Source organism: Diabrotica virgifera, chromosome 6, assembly GCF_917563875.1.
Source record: "Diabrotica virgifera virgifera chromosome 6, PGI_DIABVI_V3a".
Lineage (NCBI taxonomy): Eukaryota > Metazoa > Arthropoda > Insecta > Coleoptera > Chrysomelidae > Diabrotica > Diabrotica virgifera.
Window position 1 is genome coordinate 160,620,073 of NC_065448.1, and position 18,386 is coordinate 160,638,458.

The 18,386-nt window shown below is 33.3% G+C and overlaps 1 protein-coding gene across 3 annotated transcripts in view; it reads right to left on the reverse strand.

The window, feature by feature from the left end:
• Window positions 1–18,386, reverse strand: part of LOC114335645 (serine proteinase stubble) — a 303,061-nt gene that overhangs the window by 22,595 nt on the left and 262,080 nt on the right. For all 3 annotated transcript variants that reach the window (XM_028285919.2, XM_028285909.2, XM_028285935.2), the window contains one exon: window positions 12,816–13,029. In XM_028285919.2, the coding sequence (XP_028141720.1) occupies window positions 12,816–13,029 (214 nt within the window). The remainder of the gene's footprint in view (window positions 1–12,815; window positions 13,030–18,386) is intronic.

Sequence of the window (18,386 nt, forward strand, 5' to 3'; positions counted from 1 at the left end):
GATCAAAGCGCCGACAGAGGAGTGGTTTTACTGTGGAACCTCTATATACTGTGGCCTAGGTATGATGTTTTTAAAACTTTCACTGTTTTGAAAAGTTCTCGTCCTTTGCCTGTTCTACGGGGCTAACGCATTTTATACTTGTTTGATTTATTTGCTCTATTTATTATTTTCTGGTGTTTTTTTTTCGTCTTTAGTAACTATACTTCTCATACATTCGTCAGTTGTAACTATTTCCAATTCTGAGTTTTTACATTTTATCTTATTTTGTTATTTTCCTTGTCTTCTTTGCTGCTGATTATCATTATCTTACTTTTTTCCTCGTTAATTTCCTCTTTTAGTTCTTTTATTTGTTCTACCCTTTTATCCACTAGTTCCTGAAATTTATTCTCGGACTCTGCTATTAGTAGATACTATGTCGTCCACATACCTTAAGGATTCTATGTACTGTTACCTGTTGTACTTTATGGTATCCTGTTATTGTCTGTTGTTGGTTGATTCCTACTTGAGTATTTCTTTTCAATTATTCGTTCATTATTATTATGAATAGGAAAGGGCTGACTGAGATTATCTCCTTGTTTAATACCTCTCTTCCAATTAAATTCTTCCGATCTTTCCCCTCTTATTTGTACTCTTCTTGCTTCCTCTTTGTAAAAAGTTTCTATAATTTTTATCAATGTATTTGGTACATTTATTTTCCTCAAGCATTTCCGATAATCTATGTTTCTACTGTATTAACATTAGTGTAATAGGACGTTTATCTCGACACAAGAAACAAAAGATCCCAATTTTTTTCTTTCTTTATTAATAAGGGTGTATTATAAATCAGATTTGACGTAAGGGGGTAGGCGCAAAATCTTGGTCCAATGCTATTTATACATTAATTTTCTTCGAATCCTGAAAAAACTAAAAAATATTTTTGAAAAATTTTAACGGACAATGAAAGATTACATTATGACCCAAGGCCCAAAGTCCTTTAGAATAAACAAAAAGTTTCTTTTAAATAAAATATTTGAAATTAAAAATCACACCAATTTTTTCCCTTTTTGTCACCCCTGTAACTGATTCAAATAAACATTATAGAAGTTTTCACGGACTTTCGGCCCTCGGTAATAATGTAATCCTTCATTCTGCGTTTAAATTTGTCAAAAATACTTATTAGTTTTCCCATTATTCGAAAAAAAACGAATGCATTTAAAAAGCATTGGACCAAGATTTTGAGCCTGCCCCCTTAAATTCAGAACCATTTACGTATTTAAGTGTTAAAAATAATGCTAGGGTGGTAGTGACGTTGTTCTTGTAGGCATTAGACATGTTTATACTTTTAGAGCTAGAACTTCGGAGAATTGTTATACTCCCGGTTGGCATCAACTTCTGAACTTACTGTGCTTCTGATCCATGCTATCGCTGATTACATGTTAAATGATATGTGTTTTATCGGCAATCAGATCATTCTGTTTATGTATTTGCTAAACAATTAATTTACATCGTTGAGGAGGATGAGTTACTTGGACGAGCCAACATAAATATGTCATACAGGTAATGCTCCGTGAGAATAGAGTGATTTGAATAGTATACCTTACATCGATTTACAAAGGGGAGTAAACTGAAACGTTGCGTTGTTATGCAAAGATGTGTTCTAAATGGCGTTTAGACGCCGCGATAAATCTCAGCAATTTATTGTGACGATAAATTGCTGCGATTTATTGATTCTTTTAAAGCTGTTTAGACGCTGCAATAAATTGTCGCGATTGATTATAAACTGAAACAATTTGATCGTTTACAATACAAAGTTACAATACATTAATGCAATCCGATACCAACTCCAATCCAATTCCAATTTCGATAAATCGCTGCGATGTACCGTTTACACACGATGTACCGTTTGGAACGTACATAAAAGTTTGGGGGGTTTAAGGGAACAAAACCCCCATAAAATTTTTATTGGCTGCACAAATTTCATTATAATTTGTTTTTAGGATGTTCATGCCATAAGAATGCCACATGTTCATTTTCATTAAAAAATCTCTAATAGTTTTCGATATATCGGAAAAAATCCATTTTCATTTTGTAAAGTGAAAGGGCTGTAGCTTTTTTTGTGTGCATATTTGTACTAAGGTAAGTTAGGTTTAATCGAACTATTTTTGGTCCCAGAATATAGGATTTAATTTATGACCTGTCTTTTTGTTACACCCTGTATAGTCCAATAATATATGTATAATCAAATCCTGAATTCAAGTTTACTTTCATATAATAGATATTATCATGTCACTTACAACCTTCCATTTCAGTAAATATAGCTTTTATATTATAAAATGAAGTGTTTAAATAATTTTTTCTTTTAAAATACGTAATAATTAGTACCCGTACTTATTAGTGAGTAATAATTTTTTAATTTCAATACTCTATAATATGATTTGGTATTGCATTTAAAAAGGAAACAATATATATTCAAAATGTAGTGGTCGGAATTTTTACTTATGCGAGGATTCTTGCATGTCGGCATTTTGGCCTGTCGGGATTCTGGCGTGTCGGGATTCTAGCGTGTGGGTGTTTTGGCCGTCGGGATTTTGGCTGTCGGAATTTTGGGCGCCACCGGATTTGTAGATACTCTTCACTGGAAGATTTAAGAAAGAAAATGGAAACTAGTTATGGAAACTAATAGAATTAAGACCTAAATAAATAGTAAACATATGTATAATATGAGTTGGTCAGCTCAATACCATCAGTAATATTACAGTTCTACTTTTTCAATTCTGTTCTATTGGGACCATGCAAGTTCGGAAGAGCGACGCCTGGTTTCATAGCTCAGCAACATTGTTAGCACTTTTAATTATATTGGCCAATTATATTAATCGTGGCTACTGGGCAATTGTCAAGGACATAGCCCAAAAAAAGAATAAGAAGAAAAAGTAAGATTAAGGTTATGTTATTAAAAGATAAACATTGGGTGTAGTAAATAAAATTAATTATTAAAATGCAGTACTACAAGCAAAACACAATTAACTAAGTTCACTTTGATAATTGCGTTCATATCATATCAACATTATGGAGCAACATATACTTTTTACAATTTATAACACAGCATTTTTGCGAAATCCCATTTTCTTCAATGACGGTAGGTATGAAATATACGTCAATTTGACAATATGAATTATTTAAAAATATGTTAAGAAAAAGAGTAAGAAGAAGAAAATATGTTAAGAAAGTTCCAAGATTTCTCCGCGATTCGCACACAGTCGTTTCTCGTATCCCCTCCAAGCACTTGCACACAGCGAATTCTACCACACCACGACCTTTTCTATTCTGTTTTCTCAAAGATGCGTGACGATTGTTAACCATTGGAAATATTATATCCCCATTAACGACTGAGACAATAAACAAAGAGGAATTTGACAATTTATTTACTAGATTGAATTGAAAACACATAAATTAAGACTAATTTACAACCAAAAAAATTATTTTTCTCATGAGAAGAAAAATATATGGGTGCGTATACTCACCTTTGGCCGAATACAGGTACAATTTTTAATAAAGGAACATAATATTGTATCTTAAATAGAATTGAAACTAATGTTTAAGATGAAAATTTTCGAAACATTCGGAGTGTAGATGCACTCTAGACTTTTTACATAAATAAATAGTACCTATTACTTTTGTACATCCTACATTTTTTCTTGCGCTATTATTGTCTCCTTTTATATTGTGGTCAATATTGTCGAATCTAGTTTCATCTGATAGAGCAAATTTAGATAGATGCGTTTGAGTGATATTGATTTGATGATATTTGAGTTTGACACTGATGTAGCGGTTTCTTTACTATTCTCTCCATGTCCACTATATTTTTGAAGGCTAAGAACCAATCTCGAACGAAACTCGAGTTGGAGATTGTAGAATCATCCGCAACTTTAAAAATGTTTCATCTATGTCAGCTCATGCTTTCTCTTATAATAATATGCACTTCTTTATCCTCATCCTTTGACCATTACATATCAACCTGAGGCAAAGTGCTCAAAATAGAGCACAATGGTCAAAAATGAAGAGGCCTATGTCCAGCAGTGGACGAAAAGGGCTGGAGGAGGAGGAGGAGGATAATGATGAGGCAAAGTGTGATAACCAGATAATATACATATTATAATATGCCAATAAATTTTTTTAAACCTATGTCATTCATTTCAAAATCGTGACGATTCACGAAATCGTGACCTAAATATTTGTAAAATATAGAATGCTCTCAATTTCTTCTTTATCAAAAAAGAGTAAAAAATCTTCAATAGGTGACTTGCCTCCATGGTTGGCGTTTATATTTTCTAAATATCGATCAGACTTATGTTGAATTACTGCTGAGTACGAAGCAGTATCTGGTGTTACCGAACTTTGGACAAATCTGGATTGATTATTTTTGCCTGTTTCTTTCTTTGGACGTTTTGATATGTGGTTCAGAGGAATATCATAATCAGAATCGTCAGAATTTCCATTCACTTTTACCTATTTCATACATATGTACCTGCAATATCCGTTTTTCTTCTTTCTTTACAAATAATATTATCAGCAATATTTTCTACATCGGAAACTTCATCTGTTTCTGGCGGCAGATATACCACATCAAGTGCGTCAGCATTTTCAACTAACAGGTCTTCTAACAAAGCCGTTAACTCTAGTAGTTAGTGCCATCTTAATTTCATATTTCGAGATTTTACCAAAAGAAAAAAAAATGCCCTACTATATACACGAATTCACATGATAATAATTTAGCTTACCTCATTTTAATTTATATGGAATGTAAAACAAATAAGTAAACACAAGGAAACTGTCAAACTAATTCACGTTAAAAACAAAATAAATATAACGTTTACACTACATAGAAATTCTATAAACAGTGAATGAAGTGTAATGACGTGTAACGAATAAAATTTAGTATGGTTTCGACCAAAGGTGCGTATAAGCACCCATCGAACAAACATGCAACTATAGGCCTTATTTTTAAAGTATTAATGAATTAGTTTTAGAATAATAAAAATTTTAACATGAATTATGTTTATATGTAAATAGTTTCGGAAAAATTTATGTAAATAATAATCTTAAAATATTTAAAAATAATATTTTGCTAAAAGATAAATAATACTATATACCTCAATATATTGAGATACTATTTCAACAAAAAGAAAACATTAAAAAAATTATCCTCGAGCGAAAAAAATTAACAGTAAAGGTTGCGCTTAGGCACCTTTGGCCGTAAATAGACAAGGCGAAAACGGCGGGTTCGTTGGAAAAAATATTCCCATGAAATTTTTTTGCATAATCAATTTGTAATACAGCCCAGAATACGGTTCAAGAAGTCACCCACGAGAAAAATGTTCCAAATTATTTTTAACAATTTTTTTAGACCATTCTGGACAAAAAAGGCTTCATGCAATTTTTCTCTAAAGTTGATGGTTTTCGAGTTATAATTAATTTAAAATTTGAAAAACGCAAAAATGGCCATTTTTAAGTCTTCATAACTCGGTTAAAAATTATTATTATGAAAGTCAGAAAGTGACTAAATCAAAATCACAAGTAAAATTTAATAAACAATTTTGTCCTGGTAAATAGTTTAAAAAGCCCCTATAGGGCTACAAACATATAAACAAAACGTATTCGCTCTGTAACAAGAGCATCATCAGTGGTACAAGCACATGGTAAGCCACCCAAAAATACAAAGGTTGAAATTTTTTACAAATAGACAAAGTCTTATATAAATGTAAACATCCTAAAATCCAAAGGATGGATAAAATTCTTATGGATGCGGCTTTAGGGCTCAAGTCATATATTTTCCTAAAGCCGCATCCATAGGAATTTTATCCATCCATTGGATTTTAGGATGTTTATATTTATATAAGACTTTTAGTCTATTTGTAAAAGGTTTCAATCTTTGTATTTTTGGGTGGCTCACCATGTGCTTATAACACTGATGATACTCTTGTTGCAGAGCGAAAACGTTTTGTTTATATGTTTGTAGCCCTATAGGGGCTTTTTAAACTAATATACCTTTTACCAGGACAAAATATTTTTTATTAAATTTTTCTTGTAATTTAGTGGTATACAGACAGCTACAGGAATTTCTTCCTTGTGGATGACTAAATCAAAGTTTAAAGCCCCCCCTAAAGTACAGCCGATACCACATATACTGCACATATAAAGGTTCAAATTTAGGTATCAGGCCATCTCAGATTTTGCCTTTTACAAAAATGGCGGGGATTCAAAATTGCGACTATACATTGTGACTAATAGCACGATAACTTTTGAACGAGACTTCAGATTTCAACCAAATTTGGTACATAGGTTCTTTTTTTGATGTATAAGATCGAGGTCTTGAACCGGAAGAATCGGTTTACCAGAAGTTGTGTTTTCCTAGTTTTTATGTAAAAATATGCTGCTTTTTTTCAATTCTTTCACCCTGTATGTATTAATTTTTTAAAAAGGTGATACCACTATTGAAAAGAGCGTAAAAATATTTTTTAGGAAATAATTTTTACTTTTTAGTTATGTTAATTGCCATTTAATAAATGCAAAACGTATCTCCACATGTACCTATATGCGGCAGATTCGTGCAAATATTCAAAGAATTATTGTGCATTTAATGGTAGAAGCATATAATTTGGACCATATATTCTACACATAAAAAGGTTCAAATGTAGATACGAGGCCATCTCAGTTTTTGTTCCTTTTACAAAAATGGCGGTCATTCAAAATGGCGACTATACATATGTGACTAATAGCATGATAACTTTTGAACGTACCACAGCTATTTCTCAGTCGGAACTATTATTTTTAATTAGTTGGTTAGATTTAGAGTGAGCATGAGACATGACAGTTCAAATAAAACACTAGATAACTATAGAGAATGTAATGTCAACATAAATTTAAATCCCTTTTTTACATACAAATATTAATTTTGATTTCAACAGTTTATAAGAACAAAATTAGGTAATTAATTTAACAAAACAAAATAAACCAGAACCAGCTGTTTTTCACATAAATATAAAATCTTTTTATTTTAGTCCCCTTTTTAAACCTATTTAATCCAACCTAAATTGTCCCTTGTTTATTCTTGTCTTCTCCCATAAAATAAAATAAAATCTGTTACCGTTTTTTTCTTCGATAACAGAGAACTGGAACAGAGAACTTGCCTGGATAAACACACTGCAATCTTCCTTAAATTTTGTCACAATGTCAAATGGTTAAACGTCAAATATAGAACTTCTAAATAAATCTGCCAAATGTATTATTTCTAATCTACTAAATAAATATGTACTTCTATTGCCACTTCTTCAAAGCCCCAGGATCGAAAAACACATACATTTACTGTACTACCAGAACACCCTTTAACATGCAAAAGGGTCCATTAAACAACTCTCAGCCTGGCCATTTATATATTAAAGTAATATTTGAGGGTTTTCCCAAAAATTCTTATCGTGCCCCAAATATCCAGCACACCAACGGTAACCTCAATAAAAGAATTCTCAGTATATCCCCTCAAAGAATCGAAAAACTACCATTTTCAATTAAAAACTGAGAATTCAAATTGCCGACCAGGCTTCAAGGGCTTTCTCAAAATTTGTCTATTGAAAAAGAATGAACGTTGTTGATTTGCTAACAAGGCGTTCAAAAACAAAAAACTCTACAACAAAAATCTTCTCTCACTGACTCACACAAAAAGCATATACATCCAAACATACAAATTGTACATCCTACAAGGACAAAATAATCGGTTATAAATAACCAGAACTCAACAAACGTTACTACTAAATTTTCAACCGTAATAACTCCACCTTTCCTTCCGGAAAGAAAATTAAGTTTCTTTGAATTGAATCCCAAAGAAACTTGTTACAAATACACACTATGTTACACTATCTACATCAGAATCCGATTCAACGTGGCTATCAGAGTTCTGTGGATGAGGTTTCAAGTCTTTCACATGCCAGTGACCAATAGACTTACCAATATCATTTACTAATTCATATGTACAATAACCAACCTTACGCTTTACTCTAAAAGGTTCAACAAATCTATCAGCAAACTTAGATGTAAAATAATTAGCTTTATCAGAAAGAACATAGTTCTTTTTCCAAACTAAATCATTTTCCTCAAAATGAAAATCTCTTCTTCTTAAATTATATATCTCTCTGGTGTTATCTGAAGCTTTATCAATCCGCTTCTTAACCCAGTCTCTCAACTTATTCATATTTTTAGAACGATCATAAACAGGTTGTTTATTTTCTTCATTCCCTATTTTTAGATGATATTCACTTCCATCATCTCACAACCAAAATTAATGAAATATGGTGTTTGACCTGCCACCTCATGTTTGGTAGTTCTAATAGCACAACCTAGTTCAGGTAAATTGACATCCCACAACCTATGATTATCTTTAACATAAGCCATCAACATGGTTTTCATGATACGATTAATTCGTTCAGTAGGGTTTGGATGAGGGGTAAAATTTGGAGTAAAAAGAAATCTGATTCCAAACTCTTGACAAAAAGATCTTAGAATATTACCTTTGAACTAACTTTCATTATCACATTTTAAGACTCTGGGAACACCAAACAAAAGAAATACATTTTCTTTTAAAATTTTACTTATAGAAGTGGCAGTTGCCTTTCTCAGAGGGAATAAAAGAGGAAATTTACTGAACTTATCAGTAACTACCAAAATCCAAGTATTACCAGCTGAATTTATGGGCAATGGTCCAAATAAGTCCATACTGATGATCTCCCAAGGCTTTGTGGGTTCGACAGCCTGTCCCATATGTCCTGCAGGACTTTTCTGTTCAGGCTTTGTCCTTAAACAAACCTCACATTTCCTTATATATTTGGTAATGTCCATTTTCATAAAAGGCCAATAGAAAAGGCGAGATACACGATGAAACGTTTTGTAAATGCCTAAATGACCTGAAACACAAGAATCGTGACACCTCTGAAGTATCTTATCCCGAAAATCTTTTGGAACTACAAGTTTCCAATATTCACAATCATCTCTTAAACTCGGAAAATCTTGATCAATATATTTATACAACTTATTATTTGCAAGTCTCCATCTGACAAATTTTAAAGGTTTTTTTTATTTACATTATTACACATTTTCTTATACCATTTATCACTGGTAGAAGAAAAATCATATTCGTCACGTCCGGGGTTTATTACTTCAACATTACTTATTTCTACAGAATTTATCATATGTACACTATCAACAGGTAGTTCTAATGCTCGCGAAAGGGTGTCAGGAACGATGTGATCCTTACCTTCGCGATGCAGTACTTCATAGTCAAACTGTTGTAGACGTAAGGCCCATCTACCAAGTCGTCCTTGAGGATCCTTCAAATTGTCCAACCATAACAACGAGTAGCAATCAGTGATTACATAGAACTTATAGCCATCTAGATAAGCTCGTAAAGTTTCACACGCCCACAAAACACAGAGGCATTCACGCTCAACACTGCTATAGTTCCTCTCAGCTCTATTTAGAGTTCTAGACAAATAACAAATTACATGTTCAGTTTCATCATACTTTTGAGTAAGGACAGCTCCAAGACCATACGCTGACGCATCAGTTTGTACGTAGAAAGGTTTGTCAAAATTAGGACTAGACAAAATAGGTGCTGAGACAAGAGCATCTTTAATACTTTGAAAAGCTTCCTCGCAAGCTTTGTCCCAAACGAACTTTTTATTCTTTTGTAACAATCTACACAAAGGTGAAATAAGATCTGAATAACTATTTACAAACTTACGATACCATCCTATAACTCCAAGGACTCTTCTGACTTCAGTGACATTGGTAGGTCGTGGAAGATTCACAATGGCCTCTACTTTTGCCGGATCTACAGACAGACCATTAGAGTTAACAACATAACCCAAGTATTTAAGTTCTGACACACAAAAAGAACATTTTTCTTTATTAAGGGTCAAATTGGCTTTTTTCAATCTGGCAAAGATTTCTGTCAAAACTTCGACATGTTTATCGTAAGTTGACGTAGCAAGACATATATCATCTAAGTACACAAAAACATACTCAGAGAGTTCAGGACCTAATAGATTATCTACTAACCTTTGAAACGTAGCTGGAGCGTTGTGCATTCCGAAAGGCATACGACAATACTGGAAAAGTCCACGCCCTGGCACAGTAAACGCCGTGTACCTACTGCTTGCTCTCTTCAGTAAGACCCACCTGCCAATAGGCACTCTTAATGTCCATTGTTGACAAATATCTAACTCCACCTAACTTACTTAAAATGCTATTTATATAGGGTAAAGGATAAGCATGACGCTCAATAACACGATTTACTTTCCTAAAATCAACGCAAAAACGCCATTCTCCATTCTTTTTAGGTACCAACAACACTGGTGAAGAATATCCGCTGTGTGACTGTTCGACAACACCAAGCTTCAGCATTTTGTCCAGCTCCTTGTTTATCATATCCTGCTTAATTGGTGATACCGGATAAAACCTCTGCTTGATTGGTTCTTGTTGACTAACTACAATTTTGTGTTGAACTACATTAGTACAAGTTAATTTGTCTGGATCGATACTAGAAAAATAAGAATCAACGAGTTCGTTAAGCTGTTTGCGTTGCTCTGGTAGAGGTTCAGATTCCGATTGTATCGAATTAACCACTGGAACACTCATAACTTCCGAAGAGAAAAACCACTCTCTTTTCCGTAAATCTGGTACAATACCCATTCGCACCCAGAAATCTACACCTAGTACTCTTTAACTCTTCTACCTTACAATTAGTCAAAACAATACCTCTCATTTGCAACTCAACTTCAAGTTCGTCTTTGACCAAACGGTCAATATCAAGTTTAAACGACATTTTTTTTAGAGAAATTAAAATACACAAAAAAATAAGACAAGAAAACCTCTCCATCCATCCAATGGCACTACAGCCCAAATCGAGCCTTGGCCTCCTTCAATAAGCTTCTTCAATCATTTCGACTTACCGCTGTTCTTTTCCATGAACGCGTTCCCAGGAAGTTCCTGGCATCCCTCATCGACTTCGTCTTCCCATCTCTTTTTAGGTCTTCCAACAGGTCTTCTTCCCTGCATTCTTGCATTCAGCAATTTTCTGGGGATTCTATTCTCATGCATGCGGACCACGTGCCCTGCCCACCGTAATCTCTGCAGTTTAGTGTGTTGTGCTAGAGTTGGTTCGCTATATTGCTCGTATATTTCTCTATTATACCTAATTCGCCAGTTGTTATTTTCACTTATTGGGCCCAGTATCCTACGTAATACTTTTCTTTCAAACACATCTAATGCATTGGCAGATTTCTTTGTCACCACCCATGTTTCGCAGCCATAACTTACTATGGGCCTGATTATTGTTTTATATACCCGGAGTTTTGTTTTCCGGTGTACGTCTCGCGATTTGAATATGTGGCCCATCGCGAAATAGGCTTTATTTGCCAGCACAAGCCTTCTATTTATTTCCGGTTCTTCTTCATTGCTTGCAACCAGATCCATTCCTAGGTACGTGAATCTATTCACATGTTCTATATCGTCAATACAGTGTTGTTGCGCCGGTCTATTTGATCTGGTTTGTATGAGTAGTTTGGTTTTATTTGTGTTTATTGCTAGCCCTACTGCTTCTGCACTCTGTTTCAACTCAACGTAGGTTTCTTCCGCTGCATTCATTGTTCTGCTCATTATGTTTATATCATCCGCGTATGCTGCTAATTGGGTAGATTTGTTTGTAAGTATGTCATTTCCACTCACCGTCAACCGTCTAATTACATATTCAAGAACAAGAGTAAAAAGCGTCGGAGCCAGTCCGTCGCCTTGTTTCAGTCCTTGCGTTATCGTAAACGCATCAGTGATCTGTCCTTGAATACATACTTGTGCTTCTGTTTCTGTCATTGTCATTTGCACTAGTCGTATTAATTTTGATGGTATGCCAAATTCTTCCAATATATTAGGTAGAATTGTTCTATCTATTGAATCATAGGCTTGTTTAAAATCTACAAAGAGATTGTAAACGTCCATGTCATATTCCCATGCTTTGGCTAGTATTTGTTTAACTGTAAATAGTTGGTCAATGGTAGATCTATTTTGCCTAAACCCTACTTGATATTCCCCGATGATTTTTTCCGTGAGAGGTTGAAGTCTTCGATTTTCAACCTCTACCTCACTTTAAATAAAAGTACATTTAACTTTTGATTATTAATTTTAAACTCCTGTAACTCTACGTAACCTATGTCTTACTTGAACTATCTAAACAAAAATAAAAATCTCGGGTGGTTGAAAAGCCCCTTAAGTTGGCCGCCAAAAATGTACCACAGCTATTTCTCAGTCGAAATTATTATTTTTAATTATGCTTCATAAATAAACAATAAAGTTTTAAACTTTTTGCCGATTCCGACTACTTTTCATGTTAGTACATCATATGTTTTATACATATTTTAAGAAACATGACGATATATTTTATTGTTTGAAAAGTGTAAGACTAAAAATAAAAAATAAAAAAAATATGAATAAAATATTTTTAAGAAACGCTTTTCAAAATTAAACATATTATAAAAAAATCAACTAAAAAGCAAAAAATAAAAAAAATTAAAAATCTAACACATTCGTGAAAGAAAAACGTGGTGCAAAAACCGTTTATTCGACGAAGACGCGCCACGCTTTTCGTTGACGAATATGTTAGATTTTTTTATTTTTTTTTATTTTTTGCTTTTTGGTTGATTTTTTTATAATATGTTTCATTTTAGTCACTCGTAGCTAAAGAAAAGCGTTTCTTAAAAATATTTTTTTCATATTTTTATAGCAATAAAAATACTTACGGTAGGCGAAGGAAGACAAACTGGCAATATGTGCTGCTTAAAACGGACGTTCCTGTCTAATTTTACTAGAGCTAAATCATTTTTGAAATCTGAAGGTGAATACGATGGATGGACCTCTTTCCTTTCTACTGAATATTCCTCATACGGAAGTTTTTCTTCCTGGTCCCGTACGTCCCATTCTCCCAAACGGATACGAATATTTCCATTTGCTGTTCTAAAAATTTTAAAAAACGTATATATTTTTAGAATAAATAATTTGAATAGATATCTAAAGAAATATATTTTTTATTATTATTTAGCTTAAATTCCTCGACAACTAAGGTCATTGGCATGATAAAGTTAATTTCGCTATCAGATTATATTGTAATGTTTAGAGCAGGGGTGTCAAACTCAATTTTGCAGAGGGCCATATATTAAATTCAGAATGTGTCGGCGGGCCAGATTCAAATAAAAAAAAATGTACTGAATTATTATAACATTTTATTTAATAGTATACTTATAATATACGGTTGTTAAAAATCATATCAAAGTTATAAAAGAGGGTAATTATTTTGAGCTCGAGGATCCAGATACCTGACTTCTCTTGTTTTTGACAAGCTCATTGATGTCAGGTATCATATTCGTTGTATTTATTTTAAGAATTGATTGGAGATGTTCATTTGTAAGTCTTGTGCGATGTTTGTTCTTATTTATTTTCATGACGGAAAACATCTGCTCACATAAATAGGTGCTACCAAACATGCACAGAATGCGTGCTGCATGCTTTTTTAATTCCGGGTAGTTATCCAAACTCTTGAAATATTGTGTATAAAATGTAAGTGCGTTAACCTCTTTAAATTTTTCTTTCAAAATACTGTCCGATTGAAGATCTATCAACTCCATTTGCAAATGAACTGGTGCCTGTGAAGCTTCAAAATTGAATGGATTGTTGAAAATTGGGAATTCCATTTCATTCATTTTGTGGAAGTCTTCAAAACGATTGTTGAATTCCGTGATAAGATTTTGCAGAAGTTGAGAATATTGATCCAATTTTTTTTGATCCACTGTGCCAAATGCTTTTAAATGAGGGAAATGATCCAAAGTTTGATTTTTTACCTGATTTTCCCACAGCCTCAACTTTGTTTCAAAGGCTTGAATACATGAGTACATTTGAGTGACAATCAGATTTTTACCCTGTAACTTTACATTCAGATCAGTCAAGTGTTTATTCATATCTACCAAAAAGGCACAATCAACCCACCAGTCATTGTCATAATCAATTGGGTTGCCTTTTTCTAACATGAAAGCTTGAATAGGGTCACGTAATGCAAAAAATCTTTCTAAAACTACTCCTCGACTGAGCCAACGAACTTCGGTGAAATAAGGGACATCAGAAAACTTTTCGTCCAAATCTTGTAAAAACTGCCTGAACTGTCGGTGATTTATTCCTCTGCTCCTTATAAAATTTACTATTTTAATTATAGGTTGCATGACATGGTCCATTTTTAAATGTTTGGATGCCAATGATTCCTGGTGAATTATACAGTGAAATACCACAAAATTTCCTGATGTTTTCTGTTTTAATTTAGTTACAACGCCCGAATGTTGGCCAACCATGGCAGGAGCGCCATCCGTAGTTGTGCTGCTAAGTATATTCCAATCGAGTCCATATTCTGCCATCAAATGCTCCAATGCAGAATAAATATCATTTGCTGTTGTAGTACCTGTCAATGGAACGCACTTTAATAGTTCTTCAGTTATTTCAAAGTTACTGTTAATACCTCGTATAAAAACAGCAAGTTGAGCTGTATCAACAGTATCAGTGCTCTCATCAACAGCCAGTGAAAAGTTTGTAAATTCCTTAATTTTCTCCTTCAGTTGAAGAACCAAATTTTGAGATAAATCATTTATTCTTGAAGCAACAGTGTTTCTTGACAGCGAAATATTTTGAATTATTGACTTTTGAAATGGAAATGAAACAGCGGCAACTTTCAACATACAGTCTTTAATAAAATCACCATCAGTGAAAGGTTTTGATCTCTTCGCGATTTCTAATGCAATAATAAAACTTGATTTCAGGGCATCTTCGCTCTCAGTATTAGCTTTAGTAAACATCGATTGTTGACCTTGAAGTTTAGATTTTAAAGATGGCAATCTGTCCATTCTTATTTTTTCAGTGTAACAATCGAATTTTGATTTATGATTCGTATCATAGTGTCTCTTCAAGTTAAACTCCTTACAAACAGCAACTGTTTGATTGCAAATCAAACACAGTGGTTTACCTTTCCATTCTATGAAAAAATATGCATTTTCCCATTTAGACTGAAAAACTCTACGTTCACTATCAACTTTACGTTTTTGTGACATTATGCCGAAATCGTAACAAATATGGAACTCGACACAATTATGGATATCGCACACGCACGACACAAACAAATGTACAATACCTTCTCAACCACTACTTCGCAACTGACTCACGTGACACGTCGACGCACTTCTTTTATATCGATAAGGAAGGTTCTAGTCTAGACTCGAAGCGCATGGAAGATTCTATTGTTCTCAACAAAAATAATAGGGTGTTTCCGCTAAGAGATGGTGTTACTGTCTATCTCTCTCGCTTGTCTAGGCACGCGCTGCCTTTGAAATGACTTATAAATGTAGTGTAGTGTACGCATTTTAAAACTTCCGTAGAGCAATCGAGTGAAGTCTAAAAGCTCTAAAAAACATGATTCTTCTTTCTGTGACACATTGCGATCGCGGGCCGTATTGGTATGGCCCGGGGGCCGGATGCGGCCCGCGGGCCGTATCTTTGACATGACTGGTTTAGAGTGTGTTAAATAAATGCCTTATTACTTAGTAAAATCGACTTCGTTGTCTTTACAAAGAGACGCATCCTCCTAATTCGTTATAGGTATGAAACTAACAGAGGAATATAGAAAATGAGGTCTGCAGGTGCATACGAAAAAAACATATTAATATATGCGTAGGGAGGGAAGAAACGGGGAATCTAAACCTGGAACAGGAGACAATTACAAGCTGCAATGAATACAAATATTTAGGAATAAAACTAACTAGTACAGGACGAAAGAAACAGGATATTAAAGAAAGGATAGTAAAGGGAAAACAGGTGATATGAGCCCTGAATTCGGTTCTGTTGCAAAAATAATATAAGAATAGGAAATAAAAAACGAATTTACAACACAATATTAGAACTAATGTTAACATTTGGAGCTGAAGTCTGGGAATTAACCAACAAGTACAAAGATAAATTACTAGCCACTGAGATGGATTTTCAAGAAGGTCAGCAAGAAGATCTAGACTAGAACACATAAGAAACGACGATATTAGACAACAAATGAAAATAGAAAGAACAATCATAGATGATATCGAAAGACAACAGCTAGTATGGTACGGACAAGTAAGACGAATGGAGGAAAGGAGAATCCCCAAAAAAGTGTTAAAATGGACCACCACAGAAAAACGAAAACGAGGAAGACCAGCAACTACATGGATAATAGGCATCTTCAAGGCGATATCTGAAAGAAATCTAAGAGAGGAAGATTTCCACAGAAAGGAGTGGCGATTAAGAACGGAAAGGCGTAGAACGCTATGAAACCGACATAATAATATATATCTTAAAATATTCCACTTTTTTAGTAGTAAATATTTTATTTTTTTATTAGCGATATAATTAACAAATTACAAAAGAAATTGGACCCAATGCAAGAGTTTGCCAATTAAATAATAGAAGGTATAAGTAGAGCAAAATGTCAAATTCAGATTATTAAGGTGATACAGTAGCGATCAACAGGTAGCCAAAACGCGTTCCAAGATTGCGGCTGTAATTTTGAATATTTTTTCGAGATATTTGGCACACGTATTCGTAATATAATAAAGAATGGCGGTACAGAGTCCAATTTGAAAAATATATTAATATGTGGAAATTACTCTGTAATTAAATACAATATTAAAAAAACGAGCCTGTACCGCCATTAAAAGGAACAAAAAAATACACTTTCTTCAAATAAACTTTTTTATCCGATGCCTAGATTTTGTGTCATTTTGGAACTACTAATAAAATAAAAAAATTTTAGTAGTTCCAAAATGACAAAATCTAGGCATCGGATAAAAAAGTTTATTTGAAGAAAGTGTATTTTTTTGTTCTTCTTAATGGCGGTACAGGCTCGTTTTTTTAATATTGTATTTAATTACAGAGTAATTTCCACATATTCATATATTTTTCAAATTGGGCTCTGTACCGCCATTCTTTATTATATTACGAATACGTGTGCCAAATATTTCGAAAAAATATTCAAAATTACAGCCACAATCTTGGAACGCGTTTTCGCTACCTGTTGATAGCTACTGTTTCCTCTTAAAGGATAACGAAGTTGTAGGGCAGTCAATGAGGATATTTGGCTCCGAATTCCATCCTACTACATTGATTTATTTGATATTTTCAGAGTAAGTAGGGAATATATCAGGAAACAAAGTCTACCCCATGTTGATGTGCGCTTTTATCTTGGGGGTGGTTCCCACCCCTTCTCGGGGGTGGAAAATTTTTTGGTTAAAATAACCACGAATGTGGCTAGAGAACCTAATTCTAAGCAAAAACTGATCTATAATTTTTTTTTTGAAAACTTAATACTTTTTGAGTTATTCGTGGCTGAATATTTGCAATTTTCATTGAAAAATGACACCTTTTGGGACGATTTTTTGCGAATACCTTAAAAACTACGTATCTAACGAAAAAACTATATAAAACGTTTTTGTAGCTTATAAAAAAACAAAGAGACTTGTTCTTTCACAAATCTTCTAGTTATAATACAACAAGAGATATGGTAGGTGAGAAGAGTTTGTTTTTTTGGTGCATGCTCAAATCGGTGTATTCAACTTGAAATAACAGAGAAATGGTCTATTTTAGGTGTATAATGCTACCAATACATTTTAGAGTGCTTGAAAAGGCCTTTAAAATGAGAAATGTTAAATGTCGATTACATTCAACCTAAGCGAGATATGCTGCAAAATATTGATGACTAATGTATTTTAAGAAAAAATGGGAAGAATATTTTTAACCCCTCATCCTTCAGAATTTAAATACATCGTTTTCCTTCTACAATACTTTTTATTAGAGTGTTATTTATATGTTCAAAAAGTTGGACAAGTTTAAAATGAATGGTTTTTGAAAAAATAAGATCAAATTATTAAGCGCATTTTTAAATTTTCTTAAAAACCTTATTTTCTCCATGTAACTCGAAAATGCTAAGAGGTACGAAAAAAGATACCAAACAAAATTGTAGGGTTTCTTTACATAAAAAGTTTTTATTTTTCATTACTCTATCTGTTACTGTTTTTAAGTTACAGGGAGAAAAAGAAGATTTTTAAGAAAATTTAAAAATGCGCTCTATAATTTGATCTTATTTTTTTCTAAAACCATTCATTTTAAACCCTTCCAACTTTTTAGACATAGAAATATCACTTTAAGAAAAGGTATAGTAGAAGGAAAACAATGCATTTAAATTCTGGTGGATGAGGGCTTAAAAAATATACTTCTCATGTTTTCTTGAAATACATTAGTCATAAATTTTTTTG